The following is a 26,013-nucleotide window of genomic DNA, read 5'->3' on the forward strand; positions in this document are numbered from 1 at the left end:
TAGAAATGACATTCGTTTTATCGTGAAGATTGCAAAAACGAAACTGAAAACTAACCTAAAAAGAGGACAGTCGGAAGAAAGCCCCAGTGGAAAATTGTTTTCGTCACGTCCAAAACGATCTCGATCTTTTGCTTGGTGCTTCGACTCAAACCCATTTTAATTTGTAGAAAAACAACTGGCTATTTTTATTTTATCCCGAATTCACTCTTGTTCTACAATACACAATTGCAATTGATTATGGAGAGAATCGAGTACTCGAAAGAGCTCAGGCGTAACACTCTCTCCTCTATGAAAATTTGGTGGAATAGCAAAAGTCCCTAGTCGCTTCGTCGTAAAGGAGAGAAACAACAAAGCACGAAAATATTCTTACTGCGCGTTGCTGCGTGAATCGTGGTTATACAGCGCACGACCGCACAAGGAGGGGGTCCTAAATATGGAGCGGTGGGGATAAATTAAACGATGCAGGAGGTCGCACACGAGTTCACGGGTTAGTCATCTACAAGTACTCGGGTTAAATTGAGGGAACGGAGCGCAGTTGCAGTCGACGTACATTTGGTACGCTTGACGCGCGCGCGGTTATTCCGGGAGGGACGTTTGGTGTCATCGTCTTCCACGAGGAAAACAAGGAAAGCGAAACATGCTCAAACGTTCGGTGCATAACGCGTTGCGGTGTTGTACGTTTTGGTTCGTGTTGTGTATCGTTCTTGCGGACAAAAGTGGTGAAGTTGACGGACAGGATAATGAAAATGTCGGTGGTGGTAATCTTGCCACGCGGATGCGAGCGATCAGCGAAGATTTGGATCGACAACTGCAGGATGTTATGGCCTCGCAGGCAATTAACTTTACCATGGTGAATACAACGGGATTGCCGTACAATGCAACTACCAAATTCAATCCTAAGGGTATGGGACAGCTGTACAACGTTACGAATAAATTCATCGATTTCGTCCAATCCAAACAGGCTATTCCCGAAGGTGAGTGACTTTTTTCGACTTTCACTCCGAATCGAACTTTTTGAATAACCTCAGAAAAACATCAATTAATCAATCGAAAAGTACACACTTTGCAAAACAAAAGTATAGTACGAATTTAAACGTTATAAAGGAAACGCCCTACATAGTAGATGCAACTGGAAGAGAACTTTCAGCCATGAAAATGGCCGAGTGTCCCGTTATTAGTAAACACCGCTCTTAAAGTCCGTTTTATCGAATATCCGCGTAATCTGTTTCCATTCCATTCAAACGTGAACTGTCACTCTTATCGCAACGATCGCGTCGCATTTTTTTTTGTTGTTTGTGTTTACGTGGTGGTGGGATCAAGAGCCCCGGATGTAAAGCCTTATCTTTTGTCATGTATATATACGTGGTATTGATTATGCGTGTGTGTACGCGCGGGGACGCACGTACATGCACCGAGTGTGTACATAAAAAGTGTATGTTGTTACCATTCGTGGTAATTGTCATCTTTACGTTGTTGCTAAGCCAATGGGCCTTAGAGTCTTTGTGGTTTATAGAACATTCAGATCCAAAAGAAACACGTCTTTGTACCACGATTAACGTCTTTTTAGTTTTTTTTCCCTTATCTTTACGACCGACATTAAGTTTTGCGCTAATCTATTCCCCGATGTTTACGACTTTTTTTCGTTTTATCTCCGCCATGGTTACTCTACCGTTCGGACCATCGAGGGAACGTCTAACCGAAAAATTTTGTCATCCTCGGCTCGTGGATCGACGAAATTTTTTTGTCTTTTTCGTAAATCGTTCTCCAAGCCCGTCGTTATTTTATTAGCTAATATCTCGATGACTATTATGAACCTGCTAATGTTAAAGATTAAGCTTCACTGAAACGCAAACAGTATACGAATTGTGCTCTTTTTCGTTATCACGAATTGAACTCGTCCAAACATTTTCTACGGTTTTTCGTTTTCGCTCCCGATAGAAAGTAATAAATAAATAGAGACTTAAACTTGAAGTAACAAATAGAAAGAAAAGTGACATATTTTTGTTTGAAAAAGATTTTTGAAAATTTATTCAATCATATATCCGACGACGGTCAACACGCTGCAATGCGCTGAAGTTTCTTCACGACTTATTTCATAAACTTCCTGCTCGTATTCAGTTTTGAAAAAACGGATGAATTATTATTCGATTTGTTTAAGCAACTCGGACGAAAAAACGATGATAAAATTGGAAAAATTGACATTTGACGTTGCTACGATTCAACGATTCACTTTTCGTTACCGTGCCGAATCAGCTGTCGCGAATGAATTCGATTTTGATGCTGGTTCGAAAAATTGCACACGAAGGAATAAAATATTTAAGAACTTTTCCAACGAAATGATTTTTTCAACGATTTCGTGGTTTTATCATCGTTTCGAACTCGAAAAATTGATCATCAATTTAAATGGTTTTCTCCAAATTGGCAATGTCTCTAAAAACGAAGCTCGCATTCGTGGTAATCGAACATCGCAATTTTTTTTCATCCAGCAACGTCCCATTGATACGATCAATATCGAAATCAGAGGTAAATCACGTCAGAAGTGACAATAAATTTCGTATTATAATTTGGAAAAGATCTGCATAATAACTGGGTCGTTTGCAATATTAGAATCGGAGCCTATAAATAATTGAATTACGAATCGAGTGAGATTACGATCAATCAAATCGATATTTGAAATTTCGCGATACGGGAGAGCAAAACTGTGCGAAATGCGTTTACACGAAATCGATTAATGCATCGACCGTGAGCTCCCACGACGTTGAGAACTCCCACATTGTTCAACGTTACGGAATAATATTTGACGGAATATTTGACGTAATCCTTTTAGAAAGTTCTTAGAAATGCGAAGGCAAGTAAAAATATTTTTCGTTTCGAATTTATCGGTAGCGAAATCTAACGAGTCGATAGCCATCGCGTGACAAGTAGCCGGATTATTTCACGAGAACTTTTGTACAATTCCGAGCCAAAGTTTTCAGTGGGAATACATATTTTTCCACATTATATAACTGAACAATGCGATCAAGTTTCGCACTCGTGCGAGCCTCCTTTGTGTCAGGGATCCTGCTTCGGTTAAATCCGAAGTATGCCATTGTCTGGTCCCCAGTTAATCTGGCCATGGGAAATTTATGAGCGTCCTTCTCTTTCCCTCATTCTGCTTGATGCTTATTTAGAAGGGCGGGATTCGCGGCTTCGGCATCCGAAGTTTGGGCGCAAACTTTGTCGTCGCTCTTCGCAGACGTTTTCAACGAGGCAAGAAATGAAAAGCCGGAGGGTTGTTATCGAGTCTGATTTCGAGGAATAAAAAATCTTTTGCAATCGACATTTCATTTCCACGAACGATCCAGAAGATTAGCTAATTGAATATATTTTTTTGATGAAAAATAAAAAATTGTACAAGGCTGAAGATTGAAACGAATTCGTTTGGTTTTGTTGCAGGAATAATAACGGTGCAGGATCGACAACTGCGATTCGCTGATCCGGCCAAAGAATGGCAAATCATAGTGACGCATTACATGGGACTGACCGGTCTCGCAGCGACGGGTCTCTTGATAGCGATTATTCTACCGTGCGTCGGATTATTCTTCTGCTGCTGTCGATGCGCCGGACAATGCGGGGCCCGGAGTCAACCTTTCGACAAAAAACATGATCACTGCCGAAAAGTCATGCTGAGCGTCCTTCTCATCGGTGTTGCGACCATAATATTGTAAGTCCTGCGCGTAGATGTTCAATGGAAACACGTTTCGTGGTGATTCGTTCCCAAACTATGTTGCGGCTTCCGGCCTGAGGAGCCCGCACGCTGTAGACTCTCGTGACGTCTGAAATTCACTTCCTGCTCGACCCGATAAGCTTTTTCGTGCATCCTTAAAACCGTGCATTCTCGTGGGGAGCTGATTGAAGGATCTTTGAAAGAAAAATCACCGGAACTGTAAACGCCGCTGTTTTATTTGGCAGCGGAAAAATGCAGGAACCAATTTTTTGATGATTTTTAACATTTCTTGGTTGTTGGGATTGCTGACAATTTTTTTAGTGACCGAATTCGTTCGCGGAGTCACGAAACAGGTCAATTAAAAAGGCGAGCGTTTTTCGTGCCTGAATCGGCATTGAAATGTTGCGCATCAGACAAAAGTCATTTCGTCACTCCAGCGAGAATTTCAAAAATTGTAAACACGCGAGTTCACGTCGTTGCGATGAAACGGAATTTCACCGTTTTTCAAAATCTGAAAATTCCAATGTAAGGTTCCAAAAAATGAAAAAGCCATAAAAAGTACTTTACCCTGTTTTTTAATAACGCAAACTTCGAATACAACGAAATCATGAACAAGAATTTGACATTCCGAGAAGAACAATGAGCAGTGAAACGCCTAATTCGAAAGACCTCGAAAAGCTCTTCGAAACAGAAACGATTCATTGCACACTCATAACCGCGAAACTACCGCACCAAGTAACAGACGAGTCCAAATAACAAACCGGATCATCGTTGCCGCGATGACAGTACTCGCGATCGATGAACCGCTGCAGTTGTACAAGTGTGTCAACAAGGTACATCGCCCCGTTAAATGTATATACCCACCGAAAAAACTACTCTTCAAGCTCCCTCTTCTGGAAACATTGCCCTTAGTTGCTCTTGGTAACAAAAATCTGCCCTTTGCAGAGGGCGAAAAACAAGAAGGAGGTCAAATTAAAGGAGGAAAGAAATTCGAATCGTAACCCAGAAATAAAAATGGTTCAGAAGCTACGTAAAGTTTGAAACACCCGATTAGATAGAAGATTAAAGAATTTCGAAGAATCTTGGAGAAATTCCTAACAATTTTACCAAGTTCCAAAAGAAAAAATAAACAATAATTTTTTTTTAAGTATATCCGATACTCGAGCGAGGAGCAAATGGTAAGAAGTGTAAGAATGAAGCAGGAACAGTCGAAGTTCTATTGACCTACTTTCAAATTCGGCATTCATTTGTCTCGAGTCTGTAAAACGGCGGATATTTTATAAAATTTTTGAGTGTAAGAAAACAAAATACGAGAATGATCGTGATGAGCTTCGACAATTAATGTTTTTGAATCCTCCACAGATTTGGTGTCGTGTGCGCATTCGTGACGAACGAGTACATGCAAGAGGGTATCGAGGAATTTCCTGATCAAACGAGAACGAATTTGGAAGACCTGGAGCTGTACATGACGATTACGAAATTGGAAATCAATAACTTATTGAGGACGAATTACGCTGAGCTCGAAACAACGTTGAACAACATACTTCAAGCTAGTGGAAAAATAGTTACAGAAGAATTGGCGATATATTCGCACGCCGAATCATTGACGAATTTGAATGACATCGTCTCCGGCCTTGACATCATTCGCGGGGATCTGCAAATGATGAACAAAATAACGCAAGATTTGAGAACGAACGCTAGTCAACTCGATATAGGTGGGTTCGTACTTTACGGTGACAACTGCTTAATGGTTCACTCCACCAAGACCGTGCCACGCAAGTCTGCGTGTGACTTGTTGATCCAAGAATTCTTCAGGAATTTCTCTAGATATATTTCATAGAATAAAGGAAAAGGAGGGGGGAAAACTTCTGGCATACGGAAACCATAATTCGTTAATATTGTTTCTAATAAAAGTATTAAATGAGGAATAAAACTGAGAAACTAAAAAAATAATAGAGCAAAGCAACGTGAATACAAAATATTTCTTCATTCATGACCAATGTTATCCTTGTTATCATTCCAGTTGTCCGAGGCGTGAAGAAGGAATTGCTGTACACGTTGTCAGAATGCAAAACACATGCTTGTGCACAAGTTTTGCAAGAATACAAAATAAATCAGATGTCTGTACAAGTAGAATTCGATAAGGTGAGATATTATATTAATAAATTGTAACACGAATCCCAAAGCGTTCATTTTAACGTTCAATAACATAAAATTTGATCGAACCATCGGTCTTGTTACATGCAGTACTTGGATCGATACTTTCCAAAGGTACGAGGTATATTTATCCACCCATTAATTGATCTACATATGATTCAGCATGTTTTCCAAACATTCTAACACGATCGTATCCTGGAACATGTGCACGTACGCATGCACGTAGCACCAATGATACATGGAGCTTGTACAGTCATTTTTATTGTCTATTATCGAAATTTATGATCCGATGTCCCTTAACGATTGAAATTCAAATGCCCCCCGGGAAGATATGAAATTTTTGTTTTCGTAACAAAAATTATTGCACGAAGAAAAATTGCATTTCGTTTTCAGGCTGAAAATCTTTCGAATGACTGTTGAACGGAGAATTTATTTTTCCAGTTACCCGAACTCAAGCCTTCATTGCACAATATCACCTTGCTGATGGAAAGTGATATTGTTTCGGAAGTCAGCCAAGGCAGAGAATCGTTCCTCAGGATTCAAAAAGACATTCAACACGCCGTGAATCAAACAATCCCAGTCGTGAGCTCGTGCATACGGAAAGCCGGAGCTGCATTGGCGAAAGTTGCGTTCAACGTGACGTCACTAATCGACAGAATAAATCGCGACTTCAAGGGAGTTTACAGACCCCATCTTCGCATTGCCAAAGATCACATCGAGCAGTATTCTCTATACAGGTAATGAGAATTCTTATCGAAAATATGCTTAAAGGATGAACGCTTTGAATGAAACAGTTAAAAAAAGTATGTACGTTCGTAAAATATCTTTCGTAATTTACATTCTAATGTTTTAATATTAAACATTTTTTCTCGATGTCAAGCGAAGACTGAATCCCCAGTAGCTGAATACTTGTTCTACTACAAAGTGGTTAATAATCGTTCTTTTAATTATTTAGATACTATCTGGGTCTTGCCGTATCCGGTGTGCTGCTGACTGTGTTGATGTGTTTGACTTTTGGCCTACTTTGTGGTATTTGCGGCAAACGTCCTGACGGTTACGGCGACGATTGTTGCAACAAAGGTGCTGGAGCCCGATTCCTTATGATGTGAGGATCAATCGATCAAATATTGATTCTGTTGTCGCAATTACGAGAAGAATCGATTTCAAATTTTCACTCTTTATTCCGCAGGGCTGTTTGGGTTATATTTCTTTTCACGAGTATTTTAATGGTCGTGACGGTGACTCATATGGTAACGGGAGCAGTCGCACAACGTGGAATTTGTGAGCCGCTACAAAATCCGAAAGACAATCGAATATTCACATTGGCGGACAAATGGGTGCAGATAAAAAAGCTGCTATATCCTGACCATCCCGAGGCGGACATCAACATGAATTGGATAGTATCGTAAGTGTCTCTATTATCGTTTCTGTTTCAGGACAAATAACTTTCGTTATTCTCGTTTTCGTCATGAAATTTCGAATCTAATTACAGCACTTGCCATCGAAATGAGTCCTTGTACAAGGTGCTGAAACTCGAGTACATCATGGATTTGGATTCGCTGAGAAAATACGCCGAGAAGTATTCGATAAGTAGCACAATTGACCAACTACGAAAAATGATTAATTTATCACCGGGCGTTGTGATACTCAGCGAAAGTGCAATGCTAAAGCTCAACGATTTGGCACAAAGCGGTCTTAGTGATATTAAATTTTATCAATACGCTGAACTGCTCAAGGACAACATAACGAATATTAATTTAAAACAATTAGCCGAAAAACTTCGTGACATATCCCACAAACTTCCCAGTAGTCAAGAATCCATCAGGGATAGTCTTTTGAAGAACGCTCATGACTTGGAACATTATCACAAAGACTTAGTTATGCCTATGGCTGCTCTGAGTGAAGAACTCTCCGATAGTGCATTGATACTCCAAGATCACATTAAATTTAATCACGAGTCGATGGCTGACGCGATACATAGCTTGGTCAACGAGGTTATTACTGCTCAACAATTCCTCAACGAAGCTGGACCGGAATACGTTCAACACGTGAGTATTTTTATCGACACGCGATACTTGGAAACGACAAGATTAAAAATCTCGTAACAGTATCGATTGCAACTAAAATCGACTGTCCGAAAGCCTTAACCGAACGTTTCACCTGCAGTTAGCAACGAAATTTGGAGACGCTCTGATTCAGCGAGTGAACGAATTTTTGGAGCATCTAATAAAAAGTATTAGAGATCAAATTGGTCGATGTGGCCCTGTCTCGAACGCGTACAATGCCACACTCGTTGCCGGCTGCAAGAGAGTCTTGGATCCGTTTGTGAGCATTCCATTTTTTTAAACCGAATATTCCGAGTTTTTGTTTTGAAAATAATATTGAATAACTTTTTTTCATAGAATGGTTTTTGGGCGAGTGTCGGGTGGTGCTTGATTCTCTTCCTACCTACGATAGTGCTGTGCGTCAAATTGGGATCTCTTTACCAAAAGTCCGATCCGTATCCCGGTCCTCTTGTCGAATCGTAAGTATCAAAAATCAGTATGCATTATAAGATAAAAGTTGATGAAACTCGAGGTATTTTAATCCTAAGATTTTTGGAGCTTTGTAATTTGTGATTAAACTTTATGCCCCTTTACAGAATGAAGTTGGAACAGGTTCGATCAGTATTTCTAAATACAAAAACCAACGATTTCTTTTTATTTGCTTGTGTGAATGTATTAAACTGTGTGTGGGGAAACGTTTTGGATGGTTCGACGGGCAAAATCGCTCTCTATGGAAAATTCTTTATACTTTTATTTGGTATATTAGTTTCGCCCTTTCTCACTTGAGGAAGGAATTTCATGCTGATTTTTGTAAATGGGAGGGGACGCACGCAGTGAACATTAAACAAACTTCTTTCTATCCCTCCGCCATTCTTTCTTTTGGAAAATCCTGTTGGGTTTTGCGTGATCTCTTAACTTTACCCGAAATTCTTCATTTTCACTCCTTATAAGAGGAGTCACAAGGAATTCGGGTAAAACAAGCGATCTCAATCTCCAGGAGTTTCCTTTGAATGAAAATAAGTCACATAACTGGAATTTTCATATGAATTCAATAATGGTTACTCGATGTGTTTGCATAATCAACCATTAAATCCATTGTATAGCGACGTGCTCACAACTTTGTTCACGTGAATGACCCTCTTTTTTATTTATTTTTGAACGTATTCTGAAAGTCTGTTTTCGGCAGGTTGTTAAATCTCAGTTTGCTTGATAGCTTCGTGATTCCTGCAATAATTATGAGAATTATTTGGAACGTCATAAGAAGTCTGAATAATAATACCCCATAAATACATTCGATGTAACAAATGATGTCACTGATCTGTATAGATTTTGACATTTATTGTATTTCTAACTATTCGTGTTGCTTCTCGTCAATAATAACTTTGCCATAATTTCAATATTTTATGATCGTATAACATTTACTGCGCAATAATTATAAATGCTTTGCTTCGTCATCATCGTCGTCATTGAAACCGTTGAATCCGTCGGTGTTTCGTCTACAGTTACAAACTTTTTATACCTTTTTTTTCAATGATAGTTGAAAATTGTAGTCATTTTTATTTCGTTTCTAATGATCGATTCGAAAACGTTGGGGAGGCACAAAAGTGCAATCGGTTTCGAACTGACTAGAACGCTCAAATATAAATTCTTCATCCACAAGTAGAAAATGAACACTCATGTATTACGATATATTTCAGTGAATATTTATATGACGCGTACGCAGACAGGGATAACATACCTCTTGCTCAGTGAGTATTTTTCGTAAGTTAACACAGCATGGCGAATATTAGCACAAACTTCGAATCGCATGATAACCTGCTTGAACCATATTTTGTTGTCGTACGGCTGAGTTATTCACTTTTATTTGAATGCTTTTCTCGTGCTGCTCCAAGAGACGTTCACTTTTACATAAGCCACTGAAAGATGCTGAACGCACTTTAGCGTAAGTAAAAAAGTGGAGGAATGGTGGATAGATGCAAAACTCGTTCAGTCAAATTCGTCGTTTTGAACGAGTTTTCAACAGCGTAGTTGCATTTTCGGAATCACAGCATTTAGCAGTTTTAAGGTTGCGGAAAGCACAGGGTCGAAGAGCACGCTCATGTATCACATCTTACTCGCCGTAGATGTTAGACTCTTTCTCAGTTTCTCCTTCTCAAGAGCGTTTTTAACACCCCCACAAGTCAGTTTCGTTATGTACAACTCCGCTAGACGAGACCCACAACTTGGAATCGCTTTTGAAGGAACTGAAGGAACCAGATTCCCAACCGTTGGTGCCTTAAACATTTGATAGTGGATCGGAAATTCTTGTGGATACTGAATATTCGATCTCTTTAAAGTAACTTTTAACGATTTCACTAGCAACTTCTATCGCATAGTCTAAAGATACCCAACTTGCCCAAACATCAGAAATTATCGTGACAAATGTACTCTTAAGATGCTTCTTAGCACGCTCGGTTAAAAAGAAACTTCATATGGATTCGAGCATCGATGAAAGACCATGGTGACAAATTGGAACGTAAAAACCACGTGTAAACCTGACGTTCACAAGCAAATGCAAAGCACTGCAAAATACCACCTTTTTATGTGAATTCTAAAATATTTTTTGTTTTCAGAGTCCATGACAAGAAATACGTATCGCAGACGAGGCAACACACGAACGCATTCGTAGAAAATTACGACGGTCCTGCGAGTAGTTATAGCGGAACTGAGAGGATAGCCGAAGTCTATCAAGGCTCATCCCAACACGATCCAAGATATTCGGAGCACGAACCCAAGTAAGTGTTGGAATGTCCGGAGATATGTGGTACCCCGCAAACGGACTTCAGATTGGCCAGTTGCTTGAAAAACTTCTAGTCACTACGTTATTTTGATGATTCCGAAGAAGCACGTCTACAGTCGTGCTGTAGGTCATAACTCGACGGTCAGGGAGGGGGGGGGGGGGTGATTAGGGTTTAGCCGGATTGGCTTCAACGTTCTCGGTGTAAGTGCAGACGGTAGGAAGAAACTGCAGGTGTAATTGGATCGAAAGACGTCTCTTCTAAATCTCTGAAAATGCAAAAACTCCGAGACAAGCAAGCCCATGACAGAGACAAATTGTTATGTTCATATTATCGAACTCTCAGTTTCTCCTCGACGTAGAAGTATATCCCAGGAGGCGCTTCGTATTTCTAACAGTTCTGAAAATAAGTGCCATCACGTAATTCCCCGCCGATTTCCGCATCGCAGTAATGGCTTTTTTTTGTTTTCAAATGATAAATCTTTTCATCATTACGTGTGACATTGTTCCTACGTACAGATCGCGATTTTATGTTTTCCTGACGTTTTCGGATTATCTTCCTCTTGTTACTTCATTCGCTCGACGAAGTTCGATAACCGTCATTTTTCCATATATTATATCATTATTAAATATAAGAAATATTAATTTTCATAGTCTTATTCAAATGAATTATTATTATTTGATCGACACTTAATGTAAAAAGGTAATATTATTTTTCTCATAGAACTTGGGTCTACCCCAACGGTGGTCCACCCAGATATGCGCCACCGGTTGCAGCTCCGCCGTTAAGCACGGAATACGAACGTCCACCGCCCTATTACTTCCCAGGGCCTGGGTAAGATGGTTTTCTTTGTTAATTTGCTTTTGATTCGAAAATATTATTTGATATTCGTTTGATCCACGGCTAATTGTCAATAATTTTATCGTCGCGGTCGAAAATTCGTTCTAAAAACGTACGAAGGGCGGGCGGGTCCGATAGTCAGGAATAAAATTAAACGTGGTTTTTATCTCGAACAGAACGTATTATTTTTCCTGTTATTTTTAAATCCATTTCATCGTGAATGAATGAAAATGAAATTCTCCTCTAGCGTATTCTAATTTTGTTTTACGAAGCTGATGATCAATCGAACGACGAATGTAATGAGATAGGATGTGCGCCGATGGCACACTTTTAGAACAAGCAAACAAAATATTTAAAAAAAAGAAAGACAAATTCCGCCTAACGCGCACTTCCACCGTAAACGCTGCCAAAACGGCTAAAAGAGAGTTGGAAAATTCGTTAATCTACACAAATTAGGGCCTCAGCCTGACGCTGGACTTCATTCAAACAATTCTTTCACCGAAACATCTACTGTTCGCATTGACGAAGCATATTCTATTATTTTTAATTTTAGGAGAATCGTTCAATCCATTTTCCCGCGTTGTTACACTTCACTGTCTTTTTTCAACGTATTATTCCACATATAAATCAATTTCGAAATAATTTCAAAACATTATGCAGTGGAATGTAACAACACCATATTCAGGATATTTAGTGATGACCTTCATGAAATCATTTGTAAAAATGAAATGCAAAAAAGCAGTTATCCATCTCCGGTCATTGTTTTGGAAACTCCATTGGTTGAAAATCGCTTATTTCTTTTGTGTGTCTAAAAAAATATGAAGAAAAACGTCGATATTAATCCTATGAAAAAAAAACTGATTTTCAGGGTCAGAGATTAGGAGAAAAGTGCCGTGGCATACACAAAAGCAGCATTGAGCAGCGCAGCAAACCACACATTTACCCGTAGTTACAAAAGACGGATGACGAATAACATAAGATCTGGAATGAAACGAGGAGAATACGTGTGAATTTGGAGTTGGAAGGTGTGCCACGGATTATAATAAGTGTATCAAAGGCCAAGACAGGACAGACTGAAAAAATAGGCTTAAGACGAAGAAAAACGAGGGCAAAGCTGGAAAAATGATTTCCACGTTGCCGGAAATTGGTTGATGAATAATACTCGATTATCGATTTAAATTTATAAAAAATGCCCGTGAAATGGTAATAATTGTATTCAAAGATTCCAATCATCTGCAACTTCTATTACTGCCTTTTTCAACGGACAAAACTGACTATTCTCGTCTCGAGTTATTACAAGACTTATTTGAATATTTCACTTGACAGAAAACACATGAGAAATCTCGCTGTCCTATGAGACTTCCAGGTTTTTTCAGAACGTTTTCATTATGGCATCTAACAAATCAGAATCATACAATTGTTACCCACAAAAAATTAACTATCGTTGAAAAAAATAAATCTTTTTCTATACGATTTTTTCAATTCGATTCGTTGAATAAATCATCTTTTTTATTCAATTTTTTCCCATTGTAATCCGTTTTATTACGGTGTCCCGTATATCTTTACCATTACATTATATGCATATTATACAAGTGTAGGTAATTAATTCGTAATAGGTATCGCCATCGTCACAATAGACTCGAATATCCACCGTCTTCTATCCATATAATTGAAGAGCAAATAACTTATGCCGATTAACAAATCGTTTTGCATTGTGCAAAGCCATACATTAGTGAAACTCTTCAATCTGACGAATACGAAAGATACAATATGGCGTATATTATGCCAATTTACCCAGCTTGGGGTCTTTGTTCTCCGATTTTCTGAAAATCGTGGCCATAAGTAGAAAGACCGTGCATACTTTTCGTTTTTGAAATACCTTTATCTTTATTCTCATTCGTGAACGACAGAAATATATTTGAGAGATAAAATTTCAAGAAAAAGAATATTTTCGAGCGAAAGGTTGGAAAAAAAAAATAACTATGTCTATTTACGTCTCATACTGCCGTTTAACATAACGAAACTTGAAACTTCATCAATTTATGCGTGAAGAATTTAACCCCAAGTTTGTGACGTAGGTCTCGAATTTTTAACTAGATTGGATTATTTTCTTATTAATGATTGTAAAGCTCAATAATTCGTTCTCTGAATTTGAAAAATTCTAGCGAACCTCGTTAATATCAGTTCAAAATACATCTCCGTGAAAACAATTAACTATGAAAATTTTGTTGTGCTTTCGTGTTAATATTTTACGGTACGGTGAATTCGAATGCGATGTTTGCTCTGCGAGTTAAACATGTGACATTAAATTCGGATCCCGAAATCTGAAAATAAGCGTTTTTATTAGAATATCGTTGCATTTAGAGGAGAAAAAACTGCATTTTCTCGCACGATCAATGTTTTTTCGTTTGATTGTGACGACGGTTTAAAAAAGGGTCGTGAAATGAGAAATTTGTACGAAAAACAAAAAATTAAGCCATGATCTTAATTCATTTTCTTAATAACAAAATTATTTTTATTAATGTGGTGAATATTTGTTAGCAATCGCGACATTATTTTTATTGGCAGTGTGCATTTTTCAAAATCTTTATTTTCGTAATACGCTACAAATTTTTAGACCAAGGAATAGTGATAAAGGAACGAACAAAAATTACAGCTCTGACACGGGAGGGATAGAATTTTTTCTTATGGAGTTGTGAATGTCAAAATGTGTTGTTAATGTTCACCTACAGCATTTCTGCACAGATTTTGAATCGAAATCGTGAAAGGCCTGAAAACCCTCCCTTGTTGGATCGAGGCCGACAGCAAAATAAAAATCAGGGACGTGAAATCTGGTATAATCCCTGATTATGATATTGAAACCGAACGCCCCGTGTGTCCTCGCGCGAGTGTGTGTGTACATATGTATATGCGGAATAAAATCAGAATGAATTGCGCAGACCACGGGTGGTAATTTAATTATTCTCCAGTTATTTTCACCTCAAAGCTTAATGCTGTATTATACATTGATATGTAAATCCACAAAATATTGTCTATTACAGGTGAAATAAAATTTTGTATGAAAAACGTTCATTAGTGTTGAATATTTTGTCAGTCGAAGTTGTTTTTTGACTGGAGCTTGCATTGCCCGGATGCAACGATTTTCCAATGTATTTCATTTCCTAAAACCGACCATCTCCCGATTTTTTTCATTTAACGTTTCGAGCACCCGAAACAGAATTCATAGAAAATTTGCAAAAAAGAAAAAGCACTCTTTTAAACCATGCTCGCATCAAATTGTTGCTTCGATAGTAAAATAATGCACTTGGAGAATAAATGGATTGATGATTAACTTCGACTCTTGCATGTTTGGCTTTCTTTATTCGTGAATCAATACACTGTCATATATCACTCGTACACAAGAAATAAAATAAAGTTGCGATATAATAAAAATCATCAAATAATCGATGAATACAAGTCTGAAACACACAAGTCATGGTAATTAAAGCTTACGTTACTAGCATATTTACGCGTGTAACGTGAAATTAAAACATTTTTCTTCATGCTTCTCGAGCAATGTTTTCGCACTGTTTTTTTTTTTTTTTTTTTTCGATCAAGTGTCTCGTATACAGCTCAACCAAAATGGTATAGAAAATCACTTAGGCTAACAGCACAAATTACACCTACATCGATCGACGAATGATTGGTACAGATAGCGTAGCCGGACAGTTTTATGAAATAATGAAAAATATTATCATTTGATATGTAAAACGCATGAAAATAGTGACCACTTCAACGGATCACTGTCATTCGATTAGGAATGGAAAACCATAAGCCTTGAACCATCGGTATTTCCTTGTGTGATTCAATGTGATTAAATTTCAAGTCATTTTGACCACCACACCAATCTTGAAAATTCGTTCAAAAGCTTTCCAAAACGAAAATCAAATTTTCATTTTTTTCAAGCCTCCGGAGATTAAAGTGAAACAAATGATTACTGTTTCTTCGTTCGTTCTCTCGTCTTATAATTACTCATATGTACTGAAAAGTATTAAATAGTATCATGAATATGCAAATTTATGCTCTGAAGTACCTCTTACCTCTTTTATCGTAACTTTCAATTGTATAACATTTGAAATATTCTATCTAGTTGTATTAAATGATAAAATATGGAAATAATAAATGCTCATTGAGTGTCAGCACGTCGACCGAATAATTTTCGTAAACAATGATTCAATTTATTCGTGCGGAATGTCAGACGTTCAAAAATATTGAGTATTCCGTTAATTTAAATCTAGTTTGCTTGAATATCGTTCGACGAAAACAAAACAAAATATAGTTTTACACGAAGCGTATCCTTTCAAGAAATACTTTGCGTATGTTTCCTGGCAAAATAATGGCTATTTGTCGGATTGTACACACATAGAAAAGGCAGCGTACGGCAGAGCGATATGTATACCTTTTTGATACACGGCGATGCAACGCCAGTGATTCATTGAAGTGTAACAGGCATACGCAAAACTTTTATTTTACTTGCATTGAGGCCAACTCCTTAACGTGTCCGAGTCACGATTCGAACAGTCACGAGTTTGTGTTTATCTTGTGCACATCCCTTAAATCCTCTTAAATAAATAACCGACAAATCGACATCGGAACGATTGCTATTTAAGTACGTATCGAAATAAATATGACTGAAAAATCAATTGCTTCTTCAGAATTCGTAATAGTCACGAAAATTCAATTTTAGTTTCACGTTATGAATACTAATTGAATTAATATATCGTCGCAAGTGCAATAAGTATTATCACCGGTGTAAGTGATGGTCAGAAATCTCATCCCTTAAAAAATAACAAAAAATGCTCTGGATGTCTCCGATGACCAAGAATATAAGCCTGAGCTTGGGGAGCTCTAAGACTCTAGAAAATAAAAAAAAGTGCTGAATCGCAGCAAACAATAAGTTTTGTAAACATATGATTACATTTACTCCATCGAAATATACTGTTCTTTTTTAATTTGAGACCTTTGCAACGTAGGAGCACGTCTCGATTCTAAAAATGTCAAGGTTCCAACATTCAATAAAAATCGATTCTGTTTGAATAATTCTCAAACGTCAAATAACTTGGTGAATTTAGCAGAATATTTGATGTTTAAACCATGTCAATATAGAGAGTATTGAGTTCCTATGCCCAAATTCCCGATCGGCTTTTTCTAAAATTCTGTTCAACTTTGGCAAAGTTTTAGTATTACTTGCTAAAAATTTATTTTTGCATTGTATTTTATAATGTTTTGAGGCCACGTTGAAAAATCAACTACGACCGGATTTCATATGTTCTCGCAAAACAGGATTATTTTTTGTCATCCACTGGTATAAAAATGCACTGTCTGCTAAGACACTTCAAGTACGGAGAATGCGTTATCACGTCAAAAAATACAACTCCTCACTGTGCTAAAGACATGGAAGTGTCACTGTTAATTTACTCTATTACTCTCTCAAGAAATATTCAACTTTTTAGTCCGTTAAAAATTCAGTTTTCCATAGTTGTCAAGATAAAAAAGCACTGGTGTATATGTCTTGGTAAATCCTACCAAATTTCAGTTCTATAAATATTTTCATACAAAGCAGTTCTCTGGCCTGGGAATGCCAGGATTTAAAAGACACTTTTCATTAATATAGTCTCATTTGATAAGCTTGCAAAACTTGTAACAAACTAAGAGTTTCGCTTCGAGAAATGTCATGAAAAATATTTGAAGCCCGTCACGAAAATATCAAATGTGAATGTATGAAATGAAAAGTGAAAAAATGCTTTAGGTATTTTCGATTGATGCGAGTCAATCGAACAGTCGAGAAAATGTTATACTGACGTTTCAGAGTTGAGCCTTAGTAAAAATTTGTTGGATTTTGGGTGAGCGAGCTGTTCGGTAAGATTGAAATGAGGCAACCGATAAGCTGTACAAAGAAGGGCAACTTCGCCCTGTCTCAATTGAAATTCGCATCCAGGTGCGAGCGTGCGAGAAGGTAATTCACCCTCGCAAACGAGTGCCCAGTGATGAGAACGTCGTTGACGTTCTTTTTCGTTCGAAAGTACGGGAGACGGGGTGAAGAATGGTTCTAAAAAGGCTCGAGGTGCTGCGTCTTGGGCGAGACAATGAGCCAAGCGACCGAGTATCGATTCGACGGAATGTCGTGGTTGCTGACGCGTTACTCTGAGATATTTTTGTAAAGCTCGTGCCATCGATGGGAAAACAGCTTGTGCTGCTTCCATCGGATTCATTGGGCCAGGATTCGGTGCTAACTCGGATTCGGAATGCAATCTTTTGATATGAGCGAAAGCTTCTTCGGCAGCTGTTATCAAACGAGCTCGACGTTTCCTCACTCTTCTTTCGTAATCATGCTCCTCGTAAAAACGTTCGTTGTGACTGGAGTCTCTGCGTCGCGCTTGAGCCGCCAACACAGCTCTGTCGCCGCCGCTTCGTTGCTGTGTTCCTCCCGTGCTCATCGAGCCATCGACGTCATAAAACTTGAAACTGGATTGTTTTCTACCAGATTTCGAAACCGGAAGACGGTCGAGGTAAGGATTGTAAATTGGAAATTCTGTATAATATCTCTCCAAAACCCATACCGCTGCTCGTTGAATCGACAACTGTCCGATCGCGTAAGATTTCGATTCTCCATCCGGTGATCGAACAACCTAAAAATATTTGTTTGATTAGCTATTTTAAGAATAAGTTAAGCGATGAAGAGAACTCGTAATTAAATGACTCGATTTTAACATTTCGAAATTTAACTTTACCTTGATATAAAAAGTTGGTTGTATATGACGAATCTCAATTAAGAGAACAGCGATATAGTGAATGAACAATAGTGTATCAGTAAAAGTTCCAGCATAGTTTACTAAACTTTTGTACTCCGTCGTCTCGCCATTAGCTGTAGTCTTAGCGCTTTCTGTGACCTGAGAATAAATTTGATTTGTCAATACAACTTTTTCGTGTCTCAGCATGAATGAATCGAAGAAGAGTTGGATTCTCACTTGAACAATATAAAATAACCAGTAAGTACACGTGCAGAGCAACGTAAGTACAAGTACTCCAGCTCTGAACAAAAAAACTCTTGGCATCGTTGCGTTCCGAGGTCTCAAAAATACAGCCCAACTTCCTATAGCCAAAAGCATCAGTTTGAATGCTAATCCTAAAAGTTGGCCTTTGCACTCTGCGTTACACGACAATTGTTGCAGCCTCTGTCGCATTGTTAGTACCGTCGTTGAATCAGGGAAAAAACCCAATTTCGGTAATACGACCATGGCTATGGGACTTAGAAAAGCACTTATCCCCAGCCCCAGTGCTATTATCGATTCGACGTATCGATTACAACTAAAATTGAAGGCTCCATCAATTTCACTAGGCCAGTGACTAACGTCCTCCGTTGACTCAGAACGTTCTGATGTGTTGCCTGTAACGGCGGTCGTATTTTCTCCCCAATTTTCATCTTGTGGCAGTATTTGTACTTCTATTACTTCTTGGCCAACGTTTTCTACGCTGTTTGTGCGCACGTTCACCGTTGTTTGAAAAGGCGCCATTTCGCTCGCATCGACGTCACATCTCTCTTTATGACGTTGACTTCTGCTATTTCTGCGAAAGAGTTTTCATTACTCTTAATATAAGCATTCAGAACTTTGGATTTAAGAAAAAATACAAAAAATTTGATAGTTGAAGATTGGTGTGTACTTTGATAGGATAAAACCTAATCGACCACTTTTGAACTTCAACTAGACAAGATATAAAAAATGGACGACTAATGGAAAATCGAAGATGATTTTGAAATTCTATACGTCGAATTTATTTGAAATTAGTAAGGAACCGTAAAAAAAATAAAAATAAATGAAATAATAGAAAAAAAATTGGCATTTACATATATCTTGAAATTCGTAAATTGTTTTGATAACAATTGATAAAAGATTTATAACTGAAAAACGGTATTGAATATAAAAGATCGATGTAATTACCTAGAGCTTCGATGAGAATGCTGGCGGTGATTTTGTGTTTTATTATTGTGGGAACGATGCTTCTGAGAACTTCGACTATGTTGGCTATGGCTATGTTCACTAGCCGCTGATTTTATGCTCTCCGTCTCCATAACCCAGGATGCGTAATCGCCCTCGTTTCATCCCATACGTGCATTCCCGAATCAACTTGAGAACGCTCACAAAAATTCCCATATAAGCTTTGACGTTAATACGGTAAACGTCGTCAAAGTATGTACTTTTGAGGTGTTTTTTTATTCGTACTTCAGTGTCAACTATTCACGGTCAAATACTGCGCTGGCGAAATTATGATGAACGCTTTAGGTTCACTCATTTATAAAAATATTTTTAATTTCTCGGACGGTAATTTTATTCGTTATATTGATACTTTATATTGTTTTGCGAACAAGGAATACTAAATTTTTACCGATCATTGTCATACCGAGTGTCAAAACCTCAAAACAGACGCCGCCGACCATTTAACTAACCCCCTACTTTCCCCTTCCCGACCCCTGGCGCCATACCATGCCGTGATGCTGTCGTGTATCACGCAAGGAGAATTGCTAGTCCGAACTTGTAAAATTATGGGGGGAGCTCTTCCAAGTAGTTGCAATGCAAAACCGGGGCATTCATTCTGTCGCTAGAGTCGCCACTGTTCCTGGAATTCTGTCGCTGTGTTGACAGAAAAAATAGTTATTCTTGAATATCAATACTACTTTATTGTTGACAATTTTCATATATACGCTTATCATTTTATTAACTTCATATTCCATAAATACTATGGAAAACTCATATAACCCGCTAGTTTGAATTTCCGAGAATATCAAATACGAAACTCAAATACCTACAATTTTCGCGCCATAAGTAATGTATTAAATCCCGTTGTTCCGAGTTCAAGCATCCCAGTGCCTTATTCGACGCTACTTTTTCGAACCATATTCTATTGCCGTTTATGGTCGATGCTCGTACCGTCAAAAAACTGTTTGTATGCAGTTATATGAAATGCAATAGTACAAAAATGTTTATCACGATAAATATCAAATTTATAACGCTAGTATGTAGTGGTTTCTTGTTCGGGCTATTGAATGGTAAAAATCACACGAACTTTTTTCTGTACTTTTTGTGATGGCAACTACAAAATATTGAGAACCATGGAATTTTATTTTATGATTTCTCAAGAATGAAATAAAGCCCACACACACACACATCAAGTTTTGCATACTTAATAAATTAATTAACGAAGAATGATAATTAATCGACCTGAATGATATTTTAACATATTAAAAACGTCAATTCTTTCAGCTACGCCACATAACAATGGACCACATTCACTACTAAATGCAACAACTACTGCAGAACCTATGCTTAATGTATCAACGACTGTTGCAAATAATTATACTCCAACTCACACGACACCTGTGCCTACCACAGCTTCGATGCTCACCAAGGCTCTGTTGACTACAAAAACAATACCTGACACAACGACTGAAATTCAGTCGACGCAAGCTTCCAACAATGTGTCACCTGTAATTTCAATGTCAGCTGGTGATTCACGAATGAGAACTGGGCAAAACACGATTACAACTACGGCTGAACCACCATCCATTAAGCCTGTAGATTCTTATCATCACTTTGATGGATTGAGCTTTGCAGGTAATATATGACAAAATTCAATTTTGGTCACTTGAGCAAATCTGATTGGATGGATTGATTATGCGAAAAAGAAAATCAATATTAAACTCTGAATCATGTCAGAAAATCCAAAAATTTTCGAAGAAAGTGCAATCGAATTCAAAAGTATTTGACAGAAATAACGGCATAATCCGCAGAATCCTCCAACCATTGTAAATACAAAATTTTGTTTCATACCTTTTTGTTTTTTTTTCAGGTGGTGCTTTGGTTGCCATAGTTTTCGTAATTCTTGGCTCAATGGCCTGGAAAATGTATTTAGCTCGCATAGAACGCAGCTATTGGACACTCTAAGACTTTGGAGAATTTTATATAGATTATTATCAAGACTGATTAATCCACAAAACTCTCAAATAATATTTTGAGATGTCAAATATTTTCAAGTTAACTTTTGAATGAAGTTGGAGCCACATGCCATTTATAGACCAGGGGGAATGAACTCTTCATTCAATATTTCTACATTCGATTCTTCATACTCTTTGTCTATTAGTAACAATCCAATATTATCGAATATATGTGTATTGTAATGTAAAATAAACAGTAGAATAATAAATTTCATGTGTGGCTGAATTTCTTGTCACTGTAGTAGAGCTGTTTTTTAAGATATAAAATTTCTTTAAAAATTCTCTGAAATTTCTTCAAAAGTATATGTAAGACTGCTAATTGTTATTACAGTGAGATTGAGAATTAATTCCTGTAATAAATTTCAATGCATTTGCACTGGCTGTCTGGATTGACCAGAGTCAGGTTTTCAAAATACGATTGCTGAAAGCATATCTGCGCGCATGCACTGATATATATCGCTGGGTAATTTTTGCATCGATGCTTTATCGACAGACTGATTTACCGATTGACTCGAACCAACTCGAACACTACACCTACAACGCTCCGGAGTGGAGGGGATGGACGACAGTATTCATGGTTTTCATGAATGCACGAAGCACGTGCTCCTGTTTTCTTTGTTATTTTGAAGCATAACCTCTTTTTAATAGTTAAACAATTGAAAATCTTTTAGTAAATATAAATATTTACAAAAATGCCAAAAGTACGATCAAGCAAAACTTCTCGGGTGCACACCGAAGTTGCAAAGCAAGGTTAGTGCTATATAAACAAAGTACAAACGAATAGAACACTACATTAAATATAAGCAGAAGTTAGAAAACTTCAGAAAGCTCCAATTTGAACTTGTTTTCCAAAGTTTTTCAGATCTCATGTACACATCGAAATGTAATTTTTTCTGATTTTTTAGATTTTGGAATAGTTTGGTCCAGGAGCATTTTTGGGTCACAATATTTGATAAAAAAATAATAAATAACATATTCAATGTCGCAGGTATTCTTTTCTCCAAGGATTTCGGACAACATATTTTGAAGAATCCACTGATCGTACAAAGTATGGTAGAAAAAGCAGCTCTAAGGCCGACAGATGTAGTATTGGAAATAGGTCCTGGTACTGGAAACATGACTGTTAAAATGTTAGAAAAGTGCAAGAAAGTCATAGCTTGCGAAGTAGATCCAAGGATGGTGGCAGAGCTCCAGAAACGTGTTCAAGGAACACATTTAAATGCAAAACTGACTATCATGGTTGGAGATGTCCTTAAGACAGAATTACCATTTTTTGACCTCTGCGTTGCCAACGTACCATACCAAATTTCATCGCCGCTAGTTTTCAAACTGCTTTTGCACAGACCGCTATTTAGGTATGAAACAATTGCTATTGCTGTATTTCTCTAATCGACGATAATGCTGTTCAACAATGTTGATATGAATGAAATGCCAGTCAATATTTTCGGTTGCAGTGGAAGAGTACAGCGCTAGTGTTGATCATCATAATTTTTGTATTTTACAGATGTGCAGTGCTCATGTTCCAGAGAGAATTTGCAGAGCGACTAGTAGCCAAAGCAGGAGAAAAAAATTATTGCAGATTGAGTTTAAACACGCAAGTATTAGCGAGGGTTGACATGTTGATGAAAGTTGGAAAGAACAATTTCAGACCACCTCCGAAGGTTGAGTCTTCCGTTGTTCGAATCGAGCCACGCAATCCACCATTGCCAATAAATTATCACGAATGGGATGGTCTGACCCGAATTGCTTTTGGAAGAAAAAATAAAACTCTTGGTGCCTCCTTCAAACAAACGACTGTTATATCGATGCTAGAAAAAAATTACAAGCTCCATTGTAGTTTAAATAACACTGTAAGTGTTTGTTCTTTCGTTTTTCGAAGTTGTAGCCAATCAATTACTCGAACAATGTCGATCTGTGATTTTTTTCAGCCCGTAGTAGAAGGATTCGATATGAAAACGACTGTAAACAACATTCTGGCTAAAGCCGGAGCCGAAAATCAGCGTGCTCGCACGATGGACATGGACGATTTCATAAGGTATGATTTCATGGCTGATTTGAATTTGAAAAAAAAATTTCAACGTAAATGTTCCATAGGAATCGTTGCTTGAGAATTGAAGATCTCCATTTTGGCTCATCAAGAAATCATTACACATGCCATTTGATCGAATTTAGATTTAACGAAAACCTTCAGTAATTCGACTAAATTTGTTTCAGATTATTGCACGCGTTCAATTCTGAGGGAATCCATTTTGCGTGAAGAGCGTTGTAAGTCATTCAACGTCCGTTGCAAAATGTCTACAAATGTACATAATTATCGATTTATACGTTGCTCGTAATAAAAATATTTTTATTCTCTTCGGATACGTGATCTGAAATGTCTGTGAGCTTTTTTGTTTATTCATTTCGATGGATAGGACAAAATGTGAAGAAGTAGAATCGTTTTTGATGGAAAAGTGGTTTATTTTTCTACCAACATGAGGATATTAAATTTGAAACAGTCACGTAAACAATGAGACTGTAACAGACCACGAACGTAAAGTTTCCCAACACTTTCGGAGTTTCAACGAGATTCATGTATAACAAAGAATCAGTTATTGCAAAAATAGGAAATGAATGAAGAATAATTTTGGCTACGAGACGCGATGGACTGGTGCTTAACCAGATCGGCGTCATCAAAAGATACGGCATTATCATTTCGAGATTTCTCAAATGACCAGATCTAAGATGGCGTACTTCCGGATGGCAGCAAAAGTTCGAAGTGATTTTCGTTTTTGGATTTTTCAACCACATTTTATCTTCCTCGCTATGGATCACCTGAAAAAGTATGAGAAATTGTGTTGCAGGTTAACAATGTGGTGCATTTTCATCAATAGATTATGAAAATTTATGAAAAATATAAATATATACTGATATAAGTATGCAGAATAACTGGAAATTTTTTTATTTAAATCGACGATTTGAAAGTCACTGAGATTTCTGCTACTAATGAACTCTGATGTTCGTCGTATATTGAAAAGTGAGAATAGCGTTCTTTGTTGAAAAAACACGATGTCTCAAAGTTTATTGCGTTAGAGCCATTGAAAAAATGAAATTTTGATCATGACCGAGGATGTACCGACTTCTGTTCTTTTTTTCATATTTTACAAGAATAATTTATATACCTCGTGACGGACTCGACTTCTACCAGTGAACCAAGCAAAGGCCAAGCATTGAAGAATCATGAGGCATGCCCACGATGAAAAGAGTTCTTGGCTTATTTCTGACCCTTTGTAGAGAAACATATCGTACACGAAATCGTTCAAATAATTTGAATTTGCAAATGATTTTCGTATATAGTGTAAGTCATGGAATGTAGCAGTAGAATCTCTGGTTCTGGCTCAGATGGTTTTCGCTGAATGGCGCTTTTTGTCGTGGTCAATTTGAGAAGCCGTTGATTTATCTTGTTTATGTTCTTGGTCGGTTCGACAGACCATCTCCTATCTCGAAGATTTGTGTTTTCGCACGGCACATTCACATTTTCACCAAAAATCAAGTCTCAGTGGAGTTGATTTTTTGGATATGAATGAATATTGGCATAGATGTTTCTAGCAGAATTAAATTATGGTAGAAAAGTTTCTGGTGCTGGTGTAGTTGTTTTCTTCCACAGCAAGTATATACCGAGATTTGACACACGTTGAATAAAAATACGAAAAAATTCTGCGAATGAACCGCAGGTCATGCAGATCTCACAGACTATAACTCGAGTCAAAATTGCAGTTTGCTGGAGTGCCGTCAGATGTCATCACTCTTTCGTTACGATTTACGATGCGAGAGTGCGAGCAGAAGCTTATGCCAATTTCTCACTTCCAGATATCTTTAGGATAACCCCACTGTTCAGGGAGATAATCATATAGGAGAAAAAGATTTTTCAGATAACTCTATCTTAAGGTAATGGAGCAGTCGCTATCTCGCCACCGTGAGTGCGAGAGAGATAGCTGCAATTTTCGAAATTGAATATCTGCGACACGGTTTGATCAATAAAAAAAAGCCCCTGTCAGCGGATTTTTGCCATCTTTCCGCGTCCGTTGACCGAGCCTTTTTTTGATTAGTCAAACGACAGCGGAGAATTTTCATTTCGAAAATTCGAGGTGAGGTTAGGTGACTGATCTTTCACCTTAACAGTCACATTTGGTTCTCTTCAATGCTCGGAGTTTCAGATATCTTTCGAATACCAAATTCCATGCCCTTCTGCACGATTCTAGAGCACTTGAACCCCGAATTATGCTCCTGCATTCAAAAAACCTCTTTCTGTATAGGCTATAGCTATTATTGTATTAATTTGTTTTTGTTAACGGAGTTCGAGTAGTCGGAGAAAAAGCAGTACTACTATGGAAAATTTTTTTTTTATTACGTCGCTCTGTTTTAGTATACCCTCGATTTATCGCAGGACTATAGTAAATTTGGTGTAGTGTGCAATAT

General features: G+C 37.7%; 5 protein-coding genes across 8 annotated transcripts; 3 read left to right on the forward strand and 2 right to left on the reverse strand.

Annotated features, from left to right (window-relative positions):
* The first annotated feature begins 430 nt into the window (after positions 1-430).
* LOC122413035 (prominin-like protein) lies at positions 431-14,595 on the forward strand. 3 transcript variants are annotated; one of them, XM_043423106.1, is made up of 15 exons: positions 431-974; positions 3,436-3,703; positions 5,069-5,421; positions 5,730-5,851; positions 5,954-5,977; positions 6,305-6,600; positions 6,819-6,968; positions 7,053-7,268; positions 7,356-7,911; positions 8,030-8,188; positions 8,266-8,387; positions 9,606-9,656; positions 10,521-10,682; positions 11,409-11,519; positions 12,394-14,595. In XM_043423106.1, the coding sequence occupies exons 1-15, from the start codon at positions 638-640 to the stop codon at positions 12,404-12,406; spliced, it is 2,940 nt and encodes a 979-aa protein (XP_043279041.1). In that variant the 5' UTR covers positions 431-637; the 3' UTR covers positions 12,407-14,595. The 3 variants fall into 3 exon arrangements, with proteins under 3 accessions (XP_043279041.1, XP_043279042.1, XP_043279043.1); XM_043423107.1 differs by lacking the exon at positions 5,954-5,977 and having other exon boundaries at positions 441-974; XM_043423108.1 differs by lacking the exon at positions 9,606-9,656 and having other exon boundaries at positions 446-974.
* A 270-nt stretch (positions 14,596-14,865) lies between these two features.
* Positions 14,866-20,015, reverse strand: Vang (Strabismus domain-containing protein Vang). Its single transcript, XM_043423119.1, has 4 exons — positions 19,505-20,015; positions 18,533-19,130; positions 18,296-18,454; positions 14,866-18,193 (listed from the first exon to the last, which is right to left on the reverse strand). The coding sequence occupies exons 1-4, from the start codon at positions 19,633-19,635 to the stop codon at positions 17,357-17,359; spliced, it is 1,725 nt and encodes a 574-aa protein (XP_043279054.1). The 5' UTR covers positions 19,636-20,015; the 3' UTR covers positions 14,866-17,356.
* On the forward strand, positions 17,948-21,781 carry LOC122413048 (uncharacterized). 2 transcript variants are annotated; one of them, XM_043423127.1, is made up of 3 exons: positions 17,948-18,073; positions 20,825-21,175; positions 21,411-21,781. In XM_043423127.1, exons 2-3 carry the CDS (start codon positions 20,884-20,886, stop codon positions 21,503-21,505), a joined length of 387 nt encoding a protein of 128 aa, XP_043279062.1. In that variant the 5' UTR covers positions 17,948-18,073; positions 20,825-20,883; the 3' UTR covers positions 21,506-21,781. The 2 variants fall into 2 exon arrangements, with proteins under 2 accessions (XP_043279062.1, XP_043279061.1); XM_043423126.1 differs by lacking the exon at positions 17,948-18,073 and adding an exon at positions 20,304-20,610.
* Positions 21,782-22,087: 306 nt separating this feature from the next.
* On the forward strand, positions 22,088-23,930 carry LOC122413625 (probable dimethyladenosine transferase). Its single transcript, XM_043424089.1, has 5 exons — positions 22,088-22,305; positions 22,544-22,910; positions 23,060-23,405; positions 23,484-23,590; positions 23,770-23,930. Exons 1-5 carry the CDS (start codon positions 22,248-22,250, stop codon positions 23,810-23,812), a joined length of 921 nt encoding a protein of 306 aa, XP_043280024.1. The 5' UTR covers positions 22,088-22,247; the 3' UTR covers positions 23,813-23,930.
* A 64-nt stretch (positions 23,931-23,994) lies between these two features.
* On the reverse strand, positions 23,995-25,212 carry LOC122413626 (uncharacterized). Its single transcript, XM_043424091.1, has 2 exons — positions 24,717-25,212; positions 23,995-24,369 (listed from the first exon to the last, which is right to left on the reverse strand). The coding sequence occupies exons 1-2, from the start codon at positions 24,834-24,836 to the stop codon at positions 24,022-24,024; spliced, it is 468 nt and encodes a 155-aa protein (XP_043280026.1). The 5' UTR covers positions 24,837-25,212; the 3' UTR covers positions 23,995-24,021.
* Positions 25,213-26,013: the final 801 nt, after the last annotated feature.

This window comes from Venturia canescens, chromosome 7 (assembly GCF_019457755.1).
Source record: "Venturia canescens isolate UGA chromosome 7, ASM1945775v1, whole genome shotgun sequence".
In the NCBI taxonomy this organism is placed as follows: Eukaryota; Metazoa; Arthropoda; class Insecta; order Hymenoptera; family Ichneumonidae; genus Venturia; species Venturia canescens.